We start from the raw sequence: 20474 nt of genomic DNA on the forward strand, positions 1-20474 counted from the left end.
CGAACAAATGCTGAAACCTTCAAAGTACATTTGGTGTTCAACGTTTTGCAGATTTCAGGATTGATAGCTTGTTAATTTCTTTTCTTTGTGAAGACTTTCTCTCTATTTTTTGGAATAAAAAGATGTCTATAGTATGCTCTTTTAAAGCTTTCGTTGTGAAATATTATGTACAGAAAAGTGCACATAAAAATATATAACCCACTTATTTATCAAAAACGTACATCCATTTGACCACCACCCAGATGAAATAGAATTCTGCTAGCTCCCCTAACCCTATTCTTATGCCTCCTTCCCTAAGAGTGAGAACTGTTCTGCTTTTATAGTAATCATTTCCTTGCTTTAAAAAAAGTACTTTACCACCCAAACACTCATTCTTAAACACTGTAGTTTTGATTTGCTTAATTTTGACCTACATGTAAACAGAATCACATAATATACAGTCTTTCGTATCTAACTTATTTTGCCCAATGTTATGTTTGTGAAAGTCATTCATTTTGTTGTACATAGTTATGATTCACATTCATTTTCATTGCTATGTAGTGGTCCATACAGCTGGCTTATGTAACTATACCAAAATGTATTTCTTTATTTTTCTACTAATAGAGAATTGGGTTTATTTCAGTTTGGGGCTATTACAAGTAATGCTATTCTGAACTTCCTTGTGTGTGTCTTTTTGGTACACATATGCAAAATTTTTGTTGGATATATACCTATGCATTGACTTGTTTTGTCATAGCATATAAGGATATTCAGCTTTAGTAGGTAATGCCAATCTTCTATCACTATAGGTTAGGTTATTTTACCTGTTCCTGAACCTCTTATAAATTGTATTATACAGTACAGTATATACTACTGTATCTGTAGCTTCTTTTGCTCAACATAATGCCTTTGAGATTCTTCTGGGTTGTTGCACATACTAGAGGTTTGACTTTTTTTGTTTCTAAGTGTCATCTATTGTATGTGTATCTAAATTACCAATAATATGTCAATTTATTTATCCTGTTGGACATTTGGTTTTTTTCGGGTGTTTGATTATGAATAAAGTTGCTATGAACATTCATGTTTATGCCTTTTGGTGGACCTAAGCACTCAATTCCTTCAGTATACGTGTAGTAGTGGAATTGCTGGGCCATGCACATTTAACCTTACTGGACACAAGAAGCAGTTTTTCAAAGTGGCTAAATCAATTTTCACTCCCACACAACTTCTAAGTCAGTTGATTCACATTCTCCCTGACACTTGATACTGGGAGTCTTTTTTAATTCTAGTCCTTCTGGTGGATGTGTAATGATATCTCAGTTTAGTTTTAATTTGCATTTCCTTCATGAGCAATGATGTTGAGCACCTTTTCATATGCTTACTGCTAATTGGATTGCCCTTTTGTGAAATACTTTTTCAAATCTTTTACTTATGTTGTTAATTGAGTTGTCTTTTTATTATTGATTTATAGGAGTTTACATATATTCTAGATATGCGTCTTCTGTCAAATGTATGTATTGCAAATATCTTCTCTTAGTCTGGCTTGTCTGTTTGCTTTCTTAATGATGTATTTTGATGAACAGCAGTTGTAATTTTGGTCAGGTTTAATTTATCATATTTTTTAATGATTAGTGCTTTTGTGTCCACTTTAAGAAACCACAACTACCCCAAGATCATGAAGATATTCTTCTATGTTTCATTATGAGTTTTTATTGTTTAATCTTATACATTTAGGTGTATGATCCATTTTGGCTGATGTAAAGTAAGAGGCAGATTATTTTCTTACACAGATTTCCAATTTCTTCAGCACCATGTATTGAAAAGACTATTTTCCCCCACTTTTGACCCCCAAAATTGACCATATATGTATTTGTCTATTCTGGACTTTCTATTCTGATCCATTGGTCTATGTCCATGCTTATACCAGTACCACACCATCTTGAGTCTTGAAATCTAATAGTAAGTGCACCCCAATTGTTGCTTTTCATCAAGTGTGTCTTGCCTCTTCTAAGTCCTTTGTATCTCTCTATAAATTTTAAAATAACCTTGCCAATGTTTACGTACTTCTCTAAAACACATTGATATTTGGATTAAGTGTACGTTAAATATTAGATTAAATTGGAGAGAATGGCTATCTTCTCATCCATGAACATGGAATATCTCTCCATTTATATAGTTCTTTAATTTTTCTCAGCAAAATTTTGTGGTTTTCACATATTTTTTCTTTCATATATCTTATTAGATCTGCTCTTATGTATTTGATATTTTAAATTCTATTGTAAATGGTATTGTTTTTAAATGCTATTTTCTGTTTGTTAACTTTTCATAATACACTCGTCTTATGATCTTTTATAACGTTTGTACTTCTTATGTTTTTCAATTCTAATATTGGTTATTGGTACCTTGTATTTTCTTGATTAGTCTTCTTAGGAGTTTATTAATGTTGTATCTTTTCAAAGAAACAAATTTTGGCTCTGTTGATCCTCTCTATTGTAAATTTGTTTTCTATTTTTATTCATGTCTACTCTTACCTTTATTATTTTCATTCATTTTCTCCCTTTGAATTTAGTTCACTGTTCTTTTACTAATATCTTGAGATGGATGCTTAGCTAATTTATTTTCTGTCTTTTCTAATATGTAAAACTAAAGCCATAAATGTATCTCCATTTACAACTTTATCTCACTACTTTTTATATGTAGTTTTTCCATTAGCATTCATTTTTATATAAAATCTTTGTCTTTTTCATGAATGGAGGATCTTTTCTGTTCCTATATATTAGTTAAATTTTTTAGAAAAACGTGTTTTCGTAGGCTCTCTTTATTCTATTTCTTCCAAATTCATTCTGTTTTTTCTTCCTTTATTCTTCCCTTATTTTCTTCCTTATTTGTTTCTTCCCTGTCTGTCGGTCTGGTCTCTGTCTTTCATATTGGAGACCTTCCTCCAATGTCTAGTGATGCTTGGCATTCTCTTCCTAGTTAAGAGTGAGGCTAAAGAAAATCTGTGTACACGAGAGAGGGCCTTGGCAACTGGGTAGCATTGCTGTATGCTAATGGAATGACCCACAGATGCCTCTCTCTACATGGGACCATTCATATTCTCCAGAGTCAGACCCTTCAAGCTGTTCTATAGAAAGATAGTCCCAGCTGCTACACTGCTGGCCATTTGGGAATTGGGAAGTGGAGGTCTCACGATCCAAATGCAGACTTTCTCTTCAACTCCTTATTTGCAGTCTGGCTCCTCATTCTGCCTTCTGTTGTGCCTGATGCCCCTAAGCCCAGAGCTCCTTGTTCTAATTGTTCTAGATGATAAGCTCCTCCTTCTTGAGAAAATGGGAAAATAGAACACTTGGCTGCAGGGTGAGGCAGTCAGAAAATCTAACTGCTCCTGATAAAGAACTTCAACACATTCCTCTGTGTTTGGCCCCTCAGCTCACCCACCTTCTCTGTGGTGCCTGGTGCCTCCAATCCCTGAGGCCCTCCTGGCTTCCTGGAGGCAGATTGGCTTCTTCTTATCACCACCTCCCTCCTCTGCTCTGGAAGGTCAGTTATGTCCTCCCACTTCCTGGCACCTGCACACATTGTGGGGCAGGTTTATGAATGTCTTCAAGTTTCACTGAAGATTTCAGTTTCTCCTTCACCTTGTCATTTCTGGGTGACCTCCAATAAAAGTAAGCAGAAATATCTTTATGTCACCATCATGAAAGCAATTTTTTCCCAAATAATTCATAGTCTACCCCTTTGCCTCCCCTGGTAATGTTTCCCTGAGACCACACAACTAAAGTTCTCAGCTTCTCTTTCTAACAGTGCCCATCGTGGCTCTGCTACTCTCCCTTAACATAGTTGCCACTTAGACAGTGTCCACTGACCTCCTATGGGGACAAATAAGACTCCAACTCCCTCACATCAATCCTCTCCTCTTCCCTCATCTTCCTAAGGCTTTTACATCACTTTTCAAAGCTCCCAACTGGTGGATTCACTTTATGATATTAGCACATTTATATCCTTCTTCAGCACCTGTATAAAGTACAATTGGCTCCATGTGGTAAGATGAGGCTATGCCCCCTCCTCTGTTTTCTCTCAGCTCTTGCCTTCCTCTATCTCCCGGCTTCTGACATTCATCCTTTCACTTTAGTATTGCCAAGAACATCTTATGCGAGATTTTAAATCAATGCAACAGAGATTCCCCTGCTCTGATCTCCACACTTGGCCCCCAGGTAGATTCTTTAAGGGGGCCATTTTCCCAAGCATGTGGCCTCTCATGGGGAACGGGAGAGTCCAACCCTCCTATGAGGCAAGGGAAGCTGAGGATCTTTCTCCCCTTTCCAGAGCAAACCACTTGTTTGCAACTTTCCCCATTTCCCATGGCTGGGGACCCTGTGTGCAGGTTTCTGAGGACCCTGAAGCCCTTGACGAATTCTTCGCAGGCAGACTTGACTGCAGCTGCCGTGATGGGCTGGGTGCCAGGCTGAGGCCCACCAGCCAGCCTCTGGCTCATTCTTTACCACTTTCTCTCCAGATCCCCTTCTTGGGAGCTGGGATTAAGATCCATGAGAAAAGGGTGTCGGATAACCTGCGACCTTTCCATGACCGGATGGAGGAATGTTTCAAGAACCTGAAAATGAAGGTGGAGAAGGAGTACGGTGTCCGAGAGATGGTATGGGTGGCTCCTATGGCTTGGAGGGGTGGGATTGGGCAGGGTAGGGCAGGGAAGGATGCTGGAGGCTGAAGTTGGAAGGGACTCAGCAAAGGAAGCTGCTTCCAAAGAAGATGGTGATGGCCAGCATTGCTGGATCCCATCCAGGGGAACCCTGCTGGAAACTTGGTCCAGCAAAAATAACCCCCAGACAAACTCCAGTTACAACTGGATTGTGCAGATACCAACTACTCAAGGGACTGTGTAATAATAATGAAAGCTACATTGATGCAGCATCTACTATATGCCTGGCCTGATTCAAGCACTTGACATCTACTAGGTCATTTAATCATCACCACAAGCCTGAGAGGCAGGAATGATTTTTAACCACTTGTATTTCTTCTGAGGTTCAGAAGGTCAGGTAACTTGCCAGAGGCTATGTGGCAAATGAGTGTGCGGCAGAATTTGCATCTGGCTGTGTTAGTTCAAGGCCAGTAGTTTTGGCCACTGAGCTCCTTGGCCTGAAGAGGCCATAAGCCTGGTGCTTACAGGGTGCTTCTTCATCCTCTTCCTTATTAACTGGTGTTATAAAATGTCAAGGCCATGCAATTCCTTTAAAACCATCTGGTCCAGCCTTCCCATTTTACAGATGGTAAACCTGAGACCCGGAGAAGAACAGTGAGTTACTGAAAGAGCCTAGAGGCACACTCAGGTCTCTGATTCAAAGATGTTTTTCCGTGAGACAGGTTGTCACTTTCAATACTCCCTACATGAAGTCCCTGCAATGCAATTCTGATGCTGACTCCCTGGAGTTAGATCACATTTCACAGGTTAGAAGCACAGTCTTAGATGTTTCCCACTTCAAACACCAACTATAAGCTTCAGGGACCCAGGCCACCCACACTTCTGCCTAACTGGTTACAAATTGGGGGATTCCCACTACCCCATCGGGTTTCATAATTCACTAGAATAATTTACAGAACTCAGGAAAGCATGATACTTACAACTTCAGTTTATGATATAAATCAAGACCAGCCAGATAAAGAGACACAGAGTGAGGTCCAGGAGGGTCCCAAACATGAAGTTTCCATGTATTCCAGATGCGTCCCCCTTCTGGCACACTGATGTATGATTACCAGCCAGAGAAGTTCACTAGAGCCTAATGTCCAGAGTTTTTATTGGAGTTTCATTATGCAGTCATGATAGATTAAACCATTGGCCACGTGATGGAAATCAGTCTCTGGGCCTGTCCACTCCCTGGAGGTTGAGCTGGTACTACATGGCTCAAAGCCCCAGCCCTATAATCATAGAGCTGGTCTTTCTGGCCATCGGGAGCCATCTTATTACCATAAAATCAAGTATGGTCAAGAGGGCCACCATGAATAATAACAAAGATACTCCTATCACATAGGAAATGCCAAAGATTTAGATATTTTCCTCCAGGAACCGGGAGTAAAGGTCAGCCACATTCTTTATTCTACAAGAACCCCTAGCCTCAGCCAGCCAGGAACTTTTGTGTTGATGCTCCACTCAGCCCCACAACTCTGCCCTGCCCAGGTGGAGGGAGAAGGTGACAGGAAGGTGGGGGCCACCTTCCTCAGGCTACAGCTGCTAACCACCCTGTTCTCCCACCACAGCCTGACTTTGACGACAGGAGAGTGGGCCGCCCCAGGTCTATGCTGCGCTCGTACAGACAGATGTCCATCATCTCTCTGACTTCCATGAATTCTGACTGCAGTACCCCCAGCAAGCCCACCTCAGAGAGGTCAGTCCCTGCACCCCAGGGAGCCCCCCGCACCCCTGCCTCCCTGGCTCAATCCCTTCTCCTTCTCTCTCTTCACCAGCAACATCCCTTCTACCTTCCCCTTCCTCCTTTCAGTTTAAAAGCCTTTTCCCATCTGGAGCCTCACAACTACCCTAGGAGGCTCATGGTTAGTATCATTTGTAGGGGATTATCGGAGGCTCAGAGAGGCAAGGCAGCTTTCCTGAGGCCCAGCAGGACTCACCTGCAGCCCCCAGACTTCTAGTCCAGTGATCTCTGTCAGCCAGCCAGAGCTCCTCACCAAGCCTGCATCTTTCTAGAATATTGTCACCTCTCACCGGAATCTGTTCCCTTTCAAGGAAGCTCCTCCCAATCACAATGGGATGTCCCCATTGCAGAGCTCCTCCTCCTGCACCACCTACCCTCCCCTCTGTCGGGGGTCTTCCCTCCTTTGCCCCCTTCCACCTTCCTGGAGCCCTCTGGCCATCATTGCTGGACGCTCCAGAAACTTCCCAGCGGGCCTCAGAGGCTACTCTTGCCCAGAGGGAAAAGGATGGAAACGTCTTCTGTGTTTCACAATTCTAGGGGCCACCATTCACCCTGCCCAACTCATCTGTTCTAATCATAGACACTATGAGCTACCCAGCACTTACCATATGCCAAGAATGTGCCAGGGGTTCCTCCGACCTCATCTCGTGGCCACTCTGCAAGGTCTCTGCAAAGACCCCCGTCTACTGAAAAGGAAATGATGGTTGGAAGAGGTTGAGTGATTTACCCAAAGTTATTTATTCAGCTAAGAACTGGCCGGGCCTGGATTTGAATCCGCATTCATGCTTTCAACCAGTGTTCTCTCCTCACCACCAGTTTCTTTGCTATGGCTTACTTCTTTCAATTTCATTTTACCATGAATAAAATAAAGTGAACTTTACTCGTTACATTTAAGTGTTTGTGGGTTGAGCAAGTTGCTCCCCAAATCCTCTGCCAGATTTGCTGATCTACTCTAGATCCTGTAGTGACAGCTCAGGTAGCCCGAAGGTCCCCTTCAGCTTCCTGGGTCCTTGCAAGGCAGTTCCACTGAAGCTCTAACTGCCGTTTCTATTGCTGCCCCTCTGGCCTTTCAGCTTTGACCTGGAATTAGCACCACCCAAGACTCCGAGAGTGGAGCAGGAGGAGCCGATCTCCCCGGGGAGCACCCTGCCTGAGGTCAAGCTGCGGAGGTCCAAGAAGAGGACGAAGAGAAGCAGCGTAGTGTTTGCGGACGAGAAAGCGGCTGCTGAGTCGGACCTGAAGCGGGTGAGCGGCTGAGGCAGGTTGCCTCTCCAGTGCTGTCAGCAAATCTGCACTACATGCTGGGCACAAAACCCAGGGCTTCCAGATACGGGATCCCCGAGGCCCGCTTCTGCGGTGCTGTGGGTATTGCAGAGGCAGCACCCTAGGAGCTGAGAGGTGAAGTGCTTACTGCCCAGGCAGCTGGGGTGGCTGGGACATGACAGAGCTGGGAGTCAAACCCTGACCTTTGCACTTCAGAGCCTGTGTGTATCCTTTCCACCATCACACAGGGCTTTTCCAGGCGGGGGAGAAGCCACCTGTTCTCCCACCAAAGGGGAGAGCAGCCCACTTGGTATTGGGCTAGGTGTTTCTATAGCCCCCAGCCCCAGGCCTGTTCTAACCACTGACATCTCAGACCCCTGCAAGCCCCTCCTGTGAGCCAGGAGTCCAGGTGGGGATGCAGAGATGAAATCTCACTGTCCTGGCTTTGAGAGTTTTGGTCTTGTAAACTAATAACTTTTTAAAAATGAGACTTGGTGTCAGACAGCCTTCTTAGTTTCCCGCTGGAAAAGAGGTTTGTCAAAAGCATTCTGGGAGCCTGGGAGGGGGAGATGGATTAACTGCCCTGGCAAGGGAGGGGTGCCAGATGAAAGAGCAAGGGGCCAACCAAGATACCTTGGTGAAGAAAGGGCCCTCCAGAAACTTCCCAGTGGGCCTCACAGGCTACTGTTGCCTGGATGGATAAGAATGGAAATGTCCTCTGTGTGTCTCAATTCTAGGGGACACCATTCACATGATAGTCTAAATGAATGCCACCCCCTCCACCCCGTAGTTGTGTAGTGTGCAACTTGTGAAACCATACATGGCAGACTGGCATGGAATGGTATAAAATAGAATAAATGAACTAGGAGCCAGCTTCATAGAAACCATGCCACACCCTCATCCCTGATCTTTCAGGGCCCAGATCTGCCTCATGCTAAGCCTCTCTCTCTCTTTTTTTTTTTTTGTGTGTGTGTGTGTGTGTATTTGTGTGTGTATGTGTATTTGTGTGTATGTGTATTTGTGTGTGTGTGTATTTGTGTGTGTGTGTATTTGTGTGTGTGTGTGTGTATTTGTGTGTGTGTGTGTGTGTATTTGTGTGTGTGTATATGTGTATTTGTGTGTGTGTGTATTTGTGTGTGTGTGTATTTGTGTGTGTGTGTGTGTATTTGTGTGTGTGTATGTGTATTTGTGTGTGTGTATTTGTGTGTGTGTGTATTTGTGTGTGTGTGTGTGTATTTGTGTGTGTGTGTATTTGTGTGTGTGTGTGTATTTGTGTGTATGTGTGTATTTGTGTGTGTGTGTATTTGTGTGTGTGTGTGTGTGTGTGTGGTATATTCCTCCAGCTTTCCAGGAAGCACGAGTTCATGAGTGACACCAACCTCTCGGAGCATGCGGCCATCCCCCTCAAGGCATCTGTCCTCTCTCAAATGAGCTTTGCCAGCCAGTCCATGCCTACCATCCCAGGTATGCCCCCTGCTGCCACCAGCATGAGGGACTAGAGATAGTGCAGACCACCAGCCTTGTGGGTGGAGGGTGGATGGGAACTGTGTCTACACAACAAAGTGGGCCAGGCATCCTGGAGTTAGAGGCTGTGCTCACAGCCCCCCACCCTCTAATCTCTCCCCACACCCACCACTTCCCAACGGTGACACCATCCCAGCAAGCTCCAGCAGGGACAAGGGAGAGGCCTGCTGTCTCTTGGGCCCTCAGAATTCACTGGGTATCCATTTGTCACACTAGTGGCCCCTTGTTCTCAGTTAGCCAGGCCTCCCCAGGGGCCAGAAGTTTGCCCTTGGTATGTCCCTAAGACCTGTGGCTTCTTTATGGACCCGGAAGACTCTTTCTGGCTTTACAAAAATGGCCACCACATCTTAGAGCTGCGGAGTGTTGGGTGCATAGATGCTCCCTATCTGCCATCCTCGTCACGCACTGTCCAGTGAGGAGGTTAGAACACAGCCGATGGTCCTAACTCACAGAAGAGAATCAGGGGACATGACAGGGGACATGGCATGCCTGAGAGCACTCCATCTGGCATGCAGAAGTCCTTGGCATCTGCTGCTATGTGCCTGGCTCTGTGTGGTAAGGGCCAGGTCAGAAGGGAAGAAGACAGGGCCAGTGCTGCCCTGTGGAACTCAGCAGGCCGATCATGGTGAAGACGCTTGCTGGTTCCCGAATGTTTGGGGTGCCAGGCCCTGCGCCAACTGCTACTCCTTCATTATTTCATTTACATCACTGCACGTACCCGGGAAGTAGTTCATGTCATCCACCCCATTGTATGGATGAGGAAACTGGGGCACCGAGAATATCAGTCTCTTGCCTATCACCAGCCAGCAAATGGCAGAGGCTGAGTTCAGACCCAGGCCCTCTTCCCTGGAACCAGGCACTGGCACCTGCCCACTGCCCTGCCACCCCACGCCTGCAACATTTGGCTCAAGCCATTTCACTGGTATCTTCTCGGCAGGTCTCACGACACCCAGGTGGTCTGGGCTCTTTCTCCCATTTGGCCAGTGTCGAAAGCAGCAGTCAGAGAGTAACTAATTTTTCATGTCTCTGTGACTCCAGGCTGGGGCTGTAACCACTAGGCCATCTGGCCCCTCCACCAGGTGACACGTGGGTCTGAGACTCTCTTCCCAGTGTCTCCTGCAATGGGGAGAGAAATCCAGGGTGTTAGTGTTGGGAGCTGGAGGAAGAGTAAACTCACACTGTCCCCTGCCTTGGAGCAGAAGGCTCTGTGTTTCCCGGGGATATCAGGGCTTTGGGGCAAGGTTTTGACCAGGAGCCAGGAGGCTGAACCCTTGTCTGTAGGGTGGGCAAGCTTCACTGCAAGAGGACAGCTTCAACGCCCCCTGGCGTGGCAGGAAATAGGCTTCCTGCCTCCTGCTTGGCACATACAATGTGTAATCCCTGGATGCTGGCTCTGTCTTCCAGCCCTCCCCCTGTCTACCTCCCCCAAGGCACTGCCCCTCCTCCACCCACCCACTCATGCCCCAGCTCTACTCTCCTTCCAGCCCTGACACTCTCAGTGGCAGGCATCCCTGGGTTGGACGAGGCCAACACATCCCCCCGCCTCAGCCAGACCTTCCTCCAACTCTCAGATGGTGACAAGAAGACACTCACACGGAAGAAGGTCAATCAGTTCTTCAAGACGATGGTGAGGACACTGAGGGTGGAAGGAAAGGAAGACGTTGGGAGGAAAAAGGGAAGACAGCAATGCAGAGAAAAGAAAATGGGGGGTCGTGTGTGCATGTGTGTGCATACGTTGTCATTCCTAGGGAGGCCTAGTCAGGAGGCCTGAGTTCTGGGACACTGTGCAGCAATGCCCAGAGGACGGTTCTCCTCTGGGGCCCCAGGCAGCTCCTCTGACCAGGATTGACCCCAGCTAGGCATGTGCAGGGCCCCGGGACCTCAGAAGCAGTAAGTGGCCTGCCCTCACCTAAACTGCCCCTTAGTGCCGCAGCACTTTCCTATTCAACCTATATCACAAAATCCTACAAATTGAACATTAGTTTCCAAGCACTGATTCTGTAAGTCCCATCTCCTATCGTTACTTGTTGGCCTTTCCTCAAGATCAAGAAGGTCCCATAACACATCTGATCCTCAAGGTAATATGAAATCGGGACTCTGCTACTACAAATATCTCAAGTGTACCGTGAGCACACAATGAGTCAGGCACTGTGCTAAGCACTTCCCAAGCATGGTGCCATTTGAGCTCCCACTCTTAGGATTTTATATGGGAGGCTCACAGGGTTTGGTAAGTGATGTGCCCAGGTCCACATGGCTAGTGAGCCTGGGCTCACTCTACTGTCTACCACTGCCTTTCTGGCCAAAGCCAAGGTCATAGCAGCTCACATTCACTGGTTTTTGGGCAGGGGTCAGTGTTGGGGCCCTTGTGATTAGGACTGGGAAGCTCCATTTTGGTGCTTAATCTGATCATCCCATCTTGGTTTTGTGCTTGTTTATTCTCTTCTCTCAAAAGCTGGCCAGCAAATCAGCTGAAGAAGGCAAACAGATTCCAGACCCGCTGTCCACGGACCTGTGAGCTGCTGCTGACTAGGGCTGCATGGGAGAGCCAGGGAGGGGAGTTTCTGGAAGAGGAGAGCCATGGGTGGAACACCAAAGCCTCACAGAGTGGGAGACTCTCCCCATCAGTTGTCCTCACTTAGAGGAGACAGAGGAGCCAGTCAGGTCCCAGAGCTTGAGTGCTAACAAGCCCAGCATCCCCTGGGGCTGTGATCATGGTGGATGAGGAAGCCTCAATGTAGATTCCTGAACGCAAGGAACCAGCAAGAATGCCTTCTCCCAGTGTGCTCTCCCCAACATCCTAGGCACAGCTTTCATAACCCAGTTTCTTAGGGGTAAGAAACTGTTTTTGTTTCATTTATGAAGTCCCAGAACTTAACAGAAAAGAAAGCCTTTTAAATATTCTTTTTAATTTTATTTTAGATTAACAGTTTTGTATTTTACATTTTTTAATACAACCAACCAGTTTCTTTTCTAGCCAATCATCTCTGAAGAGTTGCTGTTTCTTACTGACAATAAAAAATGTTCTCTTGGTTCGAGTAAGCCTTGTTGCCTGATTCTGTTGGCTGACTCTCCTGGGCCCAGGACTGGGCAGGAAGCTCCCTGGAAGGAAGGCCCAGGGACTGCAGTGATGTGAAGGAGCCTGGTGATGCCCTTGCCCAATGCCAAGTTTCCCCACCTCATCTGTGAGAAGATTCTTCAAGAATCTTCATGACTCTGGTTCCTTAGGTGCCCAACCCTGGGCTACCAGCATGTTAAAAAAGTTGGCCTGGTCTTCCTCATGGATCTGAATAGTGGAGTGTCGTACCTCCTTTCTCCACCTTTAGAAAGAGATAGCAAGACCACCCAAGCCTGGTCACTCTAGTAAAGACCAAACCTAATGCCAAAGAGTTAGGAAAAGAGGGGTCTGAGGTCCAGCAGACTCATAGTTGAGCTCTTGGATCTTGTCACTGGCTCCAAAGTAGTGGCTTTTCTTGGAGGAATTCTCAGGTTTTTCAGATGAGGCCCAAAGGAGGTGAGTAGCTTTGTCAGGCAGCAGCAAGAGAGGATGGGAGCAAAGTCCCACCTCTGGATCTGACAGCGAGCAGGGAGCTGTGCAGGGGAGGGTTCCAGAAGGAGGCTGAGGACCCATTTGAGAAGGAAATTAATACTGGGTAAGTGCATGACAGCGCAAATTTCAGAAGTAGAGCCATCTGGAAACCTTGGAGTGGATGCTTATTTACAGGCTGAGTCCCTGGGGTAGAGTAAGAGAGGAGAAAGAATGATGATGGTAGCTCAAATTTCTTGAGCCCTGATGGTGTCTGGGACAGTGTTATAGACATGATAAGAATTAACTTCCTAAGTCTTGATAGCAGCCCTAGGAGGTAGATACGATTATTACCCAGATGAAGAAATGGAGGCACAGAGGCGTGAAGTGACCCAAGACCACACACTTAGTAACGAATGGCTGGGATCCAAACCCAGACAGCTGGGTGGGGAGCCTGACTCTTAGGCACTACCCTACATTGTCTCTGGGACGCCTTAGTGCACAGAATATCCTGAGTCTTGGTAGCCTTTATCCACCCCAGCCTGTCCCTGGTGGCCTCTGTGTCCCTGCTGCAAGCCCCATTTGAAGATGTGTTGCCTAGTTCAGCTTCTAGTCTCCTCAATAGGCCAAAAAGTCCTGTTTTGATGATTGTTGGGGTTTGGGCTACACCAAACACCTTTGGGTTGCCTAAGGTGAGTAGGCAGCACCCAGAGGATTGGACTCTGTTACAAGCTTGGCCTTCTCATGCCTGCTTTTTCTCTCATTATGAACTGATAAAATCCTAGTGTTTAGCCTTGACATGTAAGCCTTTCCAAATACCAGTGGGCAGTGGGGGCCAGGGAGGAGGGGGCAAATCTCAACAAGGAAAAGAAAATGGTTCTCCCTTTTCCCACAACTACAGAAAAACAGGTATGATCCTGTGCCTTGAAACTGTAGATGTTACCCTCACTCAGGAGAACTGAAAGACACCCATACTCAGAGGTTGTTGCTACATCGTCCTGGGAAAGTAAGCTTTAACCTCTGAAAATTCTGTAACTGATCAATCTCCTCACTTAATACTGTGTGGCCCTGGTAATAATACTTCTGAGTTCCATTTTCTGAAGATTATCAATATCTATGAGTTTTCTTATTAAGTCTGAACGGGACCATTGGCACTTTGCTGTTTTCCCACATAAATGGAGCAAGACTTAGTTAAACCCATAAACAGGGGTTGAAAGTCAAATCTCATTTCAATTAAGACTGTCATCAGGTTGACAGCCCACTTAATCCTTTGCCAGAAAAATTTTAGATGCTCCCATTACATGGCAGGAACAACAATGCCAGTAGTAATAACAATAACAAACAACAATAATAATACAGCTGCCACTTACCAGGCACTTACTCTGTATGTCATTTCCTTAAATCCTCACACCAATCCTATGAGCTAGACACTAGGGTCCCAGCCACACTGATGTGAAACTCAGTTCCAAGGTTGAGGAGTTTGTGATGTGGCCTTGTCACCTGACTAGTAAGAGACACAGCCATCTCTGTCCACACCAAGCCTCGTGATCTTAATCCACACATTCACTTTCTACCTGGGAACTCAGCTCAATGTCAGACTCTATTTCACAGTCCATGATTGTTTGTAAGTCTTTGCCTACAATGCCAATGGTGGCACCTGGGAAAAATGAAGGTGGGGTTAGGCATTTGGCATAGCCCTCCTGGTACCACCGATGTTCCCTCATTGTATACAAGTTCTGTCCAAAACAAGCTAGTCGTCTCAAGGAAGGGTGTATGCCTCAGAATTTCCAGAAGGAGGTAGCATTGGATGGGGTGGGAGGAAGGATCTCTTTATAAGTCTTCCTTTCTTGATGTTGTTTTCTGAGACCCTTAGAGACTACTTCATCCAATGCTCTCATTTTACATAGTTAGGTGATCTCTCCAATGGCTGTGATCAGCAGGACCCAATCTGGAATCCAGGTCTTCGTCCAGGTAATCTCCCATCAGTGGAACTCTCTCACCTTTAAGCACCCAGTGACCCTTGTTCTCTGTCTTCAAGACAGGGTTGATATCTGCCATTCATACTTGAGTTTGATCTAGAGCACTAAGTTCCCTTCCTTTCCTTAAGGGAGGGATATTTTTAGCCTTTATTGCTAAGCATGGAGTAGAAGTCTTCCTTCTTTCTTCTAGGCTTTCAGGCTTATGTCAGCAAGTAGAAGAGAAATTGAGGGAAACAAATGGCCTTTCCAGCATCCAAAATCAGGGTGGGCTCTGCTTTCCAGACATACTAAACTGTAACACATCTGTTTGCCTCTCCTGGCTGAATCCTGAGTGCCTCTGCCTCCCTGCCATAGCTTCAGTTCCCGAGGAAACAGATCCTCAGGCAATGATTGAATGCCATGCTCTTTTGGGGCTGCACAATCTTAGGGTGAAGGAAAGAGGGAAAAGGGATTGGAAGCAATAGAAGTTGAGGTATTAACTCTACTTGTGTCTGGTTCACACTAAGCCACAGAGACTCAACTTGTCAGGCAGCATTGAGCAGGATATCTTTGGGCAGGGTATAATAGAGAAATCAGACCCCAGGAGAGTCTGTAGAAAGGAGGAAGAAGGCTGGGTGTGGTGGCTCACGCCTGTAATCCCAGCACTTAGGGAGGCCAACGCGGGTGGATCATGAGGTCAAGAGATCAAGACCATCCTGGCCAACATGGTGAAACACTGTCTCTACTAAAAGTTCAAAAATTAGTTGGGTGTGGTGGCACGCACCTGTAGTTCCAGCTACTTTGGAGGCTGAGGCTGGAGAATCACTTGAACCTGAGAGGTGGAGGTTGCAGTGAACCGAGATCATGCCACTGCACTCCAGCCGGGCAACAGGGTGAGACTCTGTCTAAAAAAAAAAGGAGAAAGAAAAGGGAATGTATTTGCCCAGCTTGCCACTATCTCAGTCTCCTGTTTCTAGTGGTAAGTTCCCCCTATTGGGTGTGGTAAAACCCTTCATGGTTTTACCTGTGGATTGCATCATCTAGCCCTTTCAGTAGCTATTTGGGAAGCTATATCCCGTGCCCCACAAAGTGGCACTCCATCCAAGGGCAGAATTTGTATAAGAAACCAGCAACTCAGGTACTAAGACAGTAGTCTGGGCTCTGTTGCAGCAAGGAAAGGGAAGACCAAGCCTTTCTGGACAAGCAACTGGTGGACCCCAGGTGGGAGGACCATGTGGACCCAAGTTGGCTGCAGTGGCTACTGAGGTAGAGCAGACAGCTGGCGGCCCAGAAAACCATGGCCTCTGAAGGAGCCAAGAAGGCATATGAGATTGTCTGAGACATTCAGACCCTCACATGCCGCTTCTGTTATCTCCTGCTCCTATGAATCTTTTGTGTGTGTGTGTGTGTGTGTGTGTATGTGTGTGTGTAAGATGTACTTTCTCCTTTCCTACAAAAAGATGAACAAATCTATATGCTTTCTCCTTTCCTAAGAGGGGATGTCCAAGTCCATGTGCTTTTTCCTTTCCTAGGAGGGATGTCCAAGTCCGTGTGCTTTTTCCTTTCCTAGAAGGGATGTCCAAGACCATGTGCTTATTCCTTTCCTAGGAAGGGTGTCCGGTCCATGTGCTTATTCCTTTCCTAGGAGGGATGTCCAAGTTCATGTGCTTTTTCCTTTCCTAGGAGGGATGTCCAAGACCATGTGCTTTCTTTCCCATTAAGAGATGTCCAAATTCATGTGCTTTCGCCTTTCCCAAGAAGGGATGTCCCAGTCCAATCAGTCACAGAGTCCATTTCAAGGTGGCATTCAGTTATGATCTCCCACACAACCTACAGCAAGAAGATTTGTGAAAGAAGCCACGATAGCTGCTGTAGCTGGACCAAGACTATGACAGATACTCATCATTTCCTTCCTCCACCACCCAGTTAAGTGTCTCTGACCCACAGCTCACACTTCATCTGGACTGGGTTGCCTCCCTGCTGGAGTGCTCAGACCTCTTATCCCCAAAGGGTCTAAGTTTTTAATTGCTCCACCCTTCTTGGTTTGTGGTTGTTGTAATTACCTAGTGACCATTACCAGTGGGCATAAGTGTACTAGGAAAGGGCCCAGTGATCCCCTTGGTTCCAGACATGCTCCTCTCTGCCCCTGTTGAATCATAACATCTGAAGTCCTCATGTAATCAGGGTCAGTTGCTGGTCCATGAGCATGATAAGCCAAAGTGGCCAAGTGGTAGTCACAATTCCAGTTCAATGGGGGCTTCACTCTGTCCCTACCTTGTGACCATGTTATGGATTGATTTGTGTCCTTCCAAAATTCACATGTTGAAATAATAACCCCCAATACCTTAAGATGTGACCTTATTTGAAGATAGTGTCTTTAAACAGGTAATAAAGTTAAAACAAGGTCATTAGGGTAGCTATTAATTCAACATGCCTGATGTCCTTATAAAAAGAGGAAATTTAGAGAAAGATGTGCACACAGGAAGCACGCCACACAAAGATTAAAGGTACAGATTGGGGGGATGCGTCTGCAAGCCAAGGAACACCAGATTGCCAGCAAACCACCAAAAGCTAGGGGCAAGGCATAAACAGATTCTCTCTCTCAGTACCTAGGGGGAAAAAAAAAACAGTCCTGCCAACACCTTAGTTTCAGGCTTCTGATCTCTAGAACTGTGAGACAATAAACTTTTGTTGTTTAAGTCACTCAGTCTGTGGTATTTGTTGCAGTGGCCCTAGCAAACAAATACAGACCGGGAACTCACATCTTACAAAACCCAAGGACAGGAGGCATCAATCCCATGAGTGGGTCACTGGTGTGATAGTGAGAAGGGCTTTTGTACTCTCACACTGGGCCCCCAGCTTTAGGAGATTTTAAAGACATAGTATTATACACCACCCATAGTATTATACATCACCCACTGTCCACTGAATTTACTACAGACTGGAGGACGGCTCCCTGAGAGGTACTGTCCCCCACTGGAACCTTGGCTGAACCTCTAAAAGGCTGTGCTCTGTTCCATCAGGTTGGCTGCTTCTGAATGATGGGGTTTATGGTAAAGCTGGTGAATCCCATGGCCTTGAGCCCATTAAGTTTAGTTCCTTGCTAAGAATGGGTCCCTTGTTCCAAGTGAAGGTTTGTGGAATCCCAACTCAATGAACAAGGTTTTTCTGTAAGCCTTAGATGATAATACTGACAGAAACATCATGGACCTTAGAAGGCAACCCCATATCTAGAGGATGTTTTGATCATGGTCATCATGAATTGCTGTTCTTTACAGGGTAGAGAGGTCTCAGTGTAAGTGACCCATGTTTCCCTAAGCAATGGTGCACGTAATAGACTCAGTGTCAGTCTCTGCAACTAGCAGGTGGACACTTTGCAGTAGAAATAGCTATATCACACTTGGTGAGAGGAACTCCATATTGTGGAACCTAGTTAGAGCCTCCATCTCTGCCACCATGACCACTTGCTTCGCAGGCCCATTGCACATGCGATGGATGGCAGATGAGCAAAACTGAGCTATAGGACTGGCCATCCAACTCCTTGATGGTTGAAAGACTGATCTGTGCTCTTTCTGGTGAGCAGTAAAATATAGATCTGCACATTTTGAGTCTACTCCCATTGGATCATGAACATACTTCTTCCCCAGACCCCCAGTAATCAATCTTCCAGTATTATTCCTTTCAGTCCTCTGACCAATCAACAAAGCCATTCTTTATGGCCCAGGAGTATAAATGTCTATCTCAGTTCATGTTCCCCTCTTTTTAAGGAAGACAGCCAAGTGTACTGCTCATAGCTCTACCATTGGGCTGCAACACAGCTGCAGTCCATTTCCAGCCAGCATTAACACAGTATGCCTTCTCCATAAGTTGGCCATGTAGAATCCCTCCATAAGTCCAAAAGTATGGGTTGAAGGACAGGCATGAATGAAGCAAAAGTAGGTACCATGGAATTCTGTGCCATCAGTTTTTATCATTTACTCATGCCTTCAAGACTTGCTTGAGCCCAATGTCAAAGATACCACTTTCATCTATGATGGATGTCTGCCACGCTCTGCCTTATGATGTGGAGACAACCATGACGCCCATGGTGGACATCTCAGGTCGCATGGTCCCTTGGTGTCACATAGTGAGGAACTCAACCTCTGAGGGGACCCAGTAGCACCCCGAGAGCTATTTTTCAGACAGAGAGTCAAGGAGAACATAAATTTGATTTAGATTCTGAGAGGTATGTGCTGTCATTATCCTATAGGGTCTTGTTGGCATCTCCATTCAGCATCCACATCTGCCATCAGTATCTCCGGGGTAATCAGATATGGCCTCAGAGGCAGAGCAGCTAGAACCACAGCCTAGACCTGCTGCAGAGCATTTGTCTTTAGGTTCACTCAAATTGGCATACTCCAGAGTCACCTGATAACAAATTGGAAACAGTAGTCCACAGTTTCTTTGTCCAAGATCCAAAAAGACTCTTCAGCTTCTATGTTTCTTTTTTAGTAAAAGAAAATGTAAGACGCAGCCTGGGTGTACTGGCTCACACCTGTAATCCCAGCACTTTGGGAGGCCAAGGTAGGTGGATCACTTGAGGTCAGTAGTTCGAGATCAGCCTGACCAATATGGTGAAATCCCACCTCTACTAAAAAATACAAAAATTAGCCAGGTGTGATGGTTGCACACCTGTAGTGCCAGTTAGGAGGCTGTGTTGGGAGGATCACTTGAACCCAGGAGGCAGAGGTTGTGGTGAGCTGAGATCATGCCACTGCACTCCAGCCTGGGCGACAGAGCGAGACTCCATCTCAAAAAAAAAAAAAAAAAAAAGTAAGATGCAACAGCTTGTTTTTTATATTAAAGGTGATTTCCCAGCATGCCCTGACAACTGGAGCCCCAAAATTGGTAACAGTCATATTGGTGACATATATCAGGCCCCTAAATCACTCAGGTTTATCAACCCACCCTTGTAGCATGTTTGTGTCTTGGTGGGGAATCTAGGGTGCCTGACATTCCCTGATCACCAAGCCAGTGAACATGATGTTATGCGTGTAGAGGAACAGTGTGATGTTTCTGGGAATATCACTATAAGCACGGTCCCTATGGATTATCTTAGGACAGAAAAAAGGAGAGTTGACATAGTACCGAGACTACACAGTATAGATATCCTGTTGTCCTGCCATAGCAAAGCAACCTGCTTTTCATGTTCCTTTCATATGGATGCTAAGAAGAAAGCATTCATGAAACGAATAACCACATCCAAAGGAGCAGAGGCTGTACAGACCAGTTCTTGTAAAGATACCAAAGCCCACATAGCATCTAGTGATATTGATGGTAGTCCACTATCACCTGCCAAGATTCGATTCATATTTAGAGGACAGACAGGTGAATTGAATGGGAATATTATAGGGGCCACTGCCGATACATTCTTCAAGTCTTCAACAGCTGTGTTTATCTCTGCAATTCTTCCGTCTGATCTTGACAAAACAGGTAGTTTCTGGGGCTTCCACTCAGACCTTCCTACTGTAATGGGTCTAACTGCCCAGGTCAATAAACAGACGCAAATGTGAGTGTGTTCTGCATTCAGGAATCAGGCCAAGACCCCATCACTCGGTCTCCAATGGTCCACACTCCAACCAGAGGACCATCACAGAGTTTTACATTCCCTGATACTGGTGTTAATTCAGATCTCATATCTACTCGTCTTTGAGGGATCCAGATATTTCCTTTTCCCTGGTTCACAGTTACCCTGGAAATAGCCATAAGTCCCTTTGGGAAAATTTAGAGAACTATTTCCCGAAG

At 45.8% G+C, this 20474-nt stretch overlaps 1 protein-coding gene across 3 annotated transcripts in view; it reads left to right on the plus strand.

The window, feature by feature from the left end:
• DOCK2 (dedicator of cytokinesis 2) overlaps positions 1–12248 on the plus strand; it is a 436348-nt gene extending 424100 nt beyond the window's left edge. For 2 of the 3 annotated variants that reach the window (XM_045395044.3, XM_045395046.3), the window contains 6 exons: positions 4496–4633; positions 6250–6377; positions 7496–7667; positions 9029–9149; positions 10694–10836; positions 11662–12248. In XM_045395044.3, the coding sequence (XP_045250979.1) occupies positions 4496–4633; positions 6250–6377; positions 7496–7667; positions 9029–9149; positions 10694–10836; positions 11662–11724 (765 nt within the window). In that variant the 3' untranslated portion in view covers positions 11725–12248. The remainder of the gene's footprint in view (positions 1–4495; positions 4634–6249; positions 6378–7495; positions 7668–9028; positions 9150–10693; positions 10837–11661) is intronic. The other variant, XM_045395045.3, reaches the window with a different exon arrangement.
• Positions 12249–20474: the final 8226 nt, after the last annotated feature.

This window comes from Macaca fascicularis, chromosome 6 (assembly GCF_037993035.2).
Source record: "Macaca fascicularis isolate 582-1 chromosome 6, T2T-MFA8v1.1".
Taxonomy (NCBI): domain Eukaryota; kingdom Metazoa; phylum Chordata; class Mammalia; order Primates; family Cercopithecidae; genus Macaca; species Macaca fascicularis.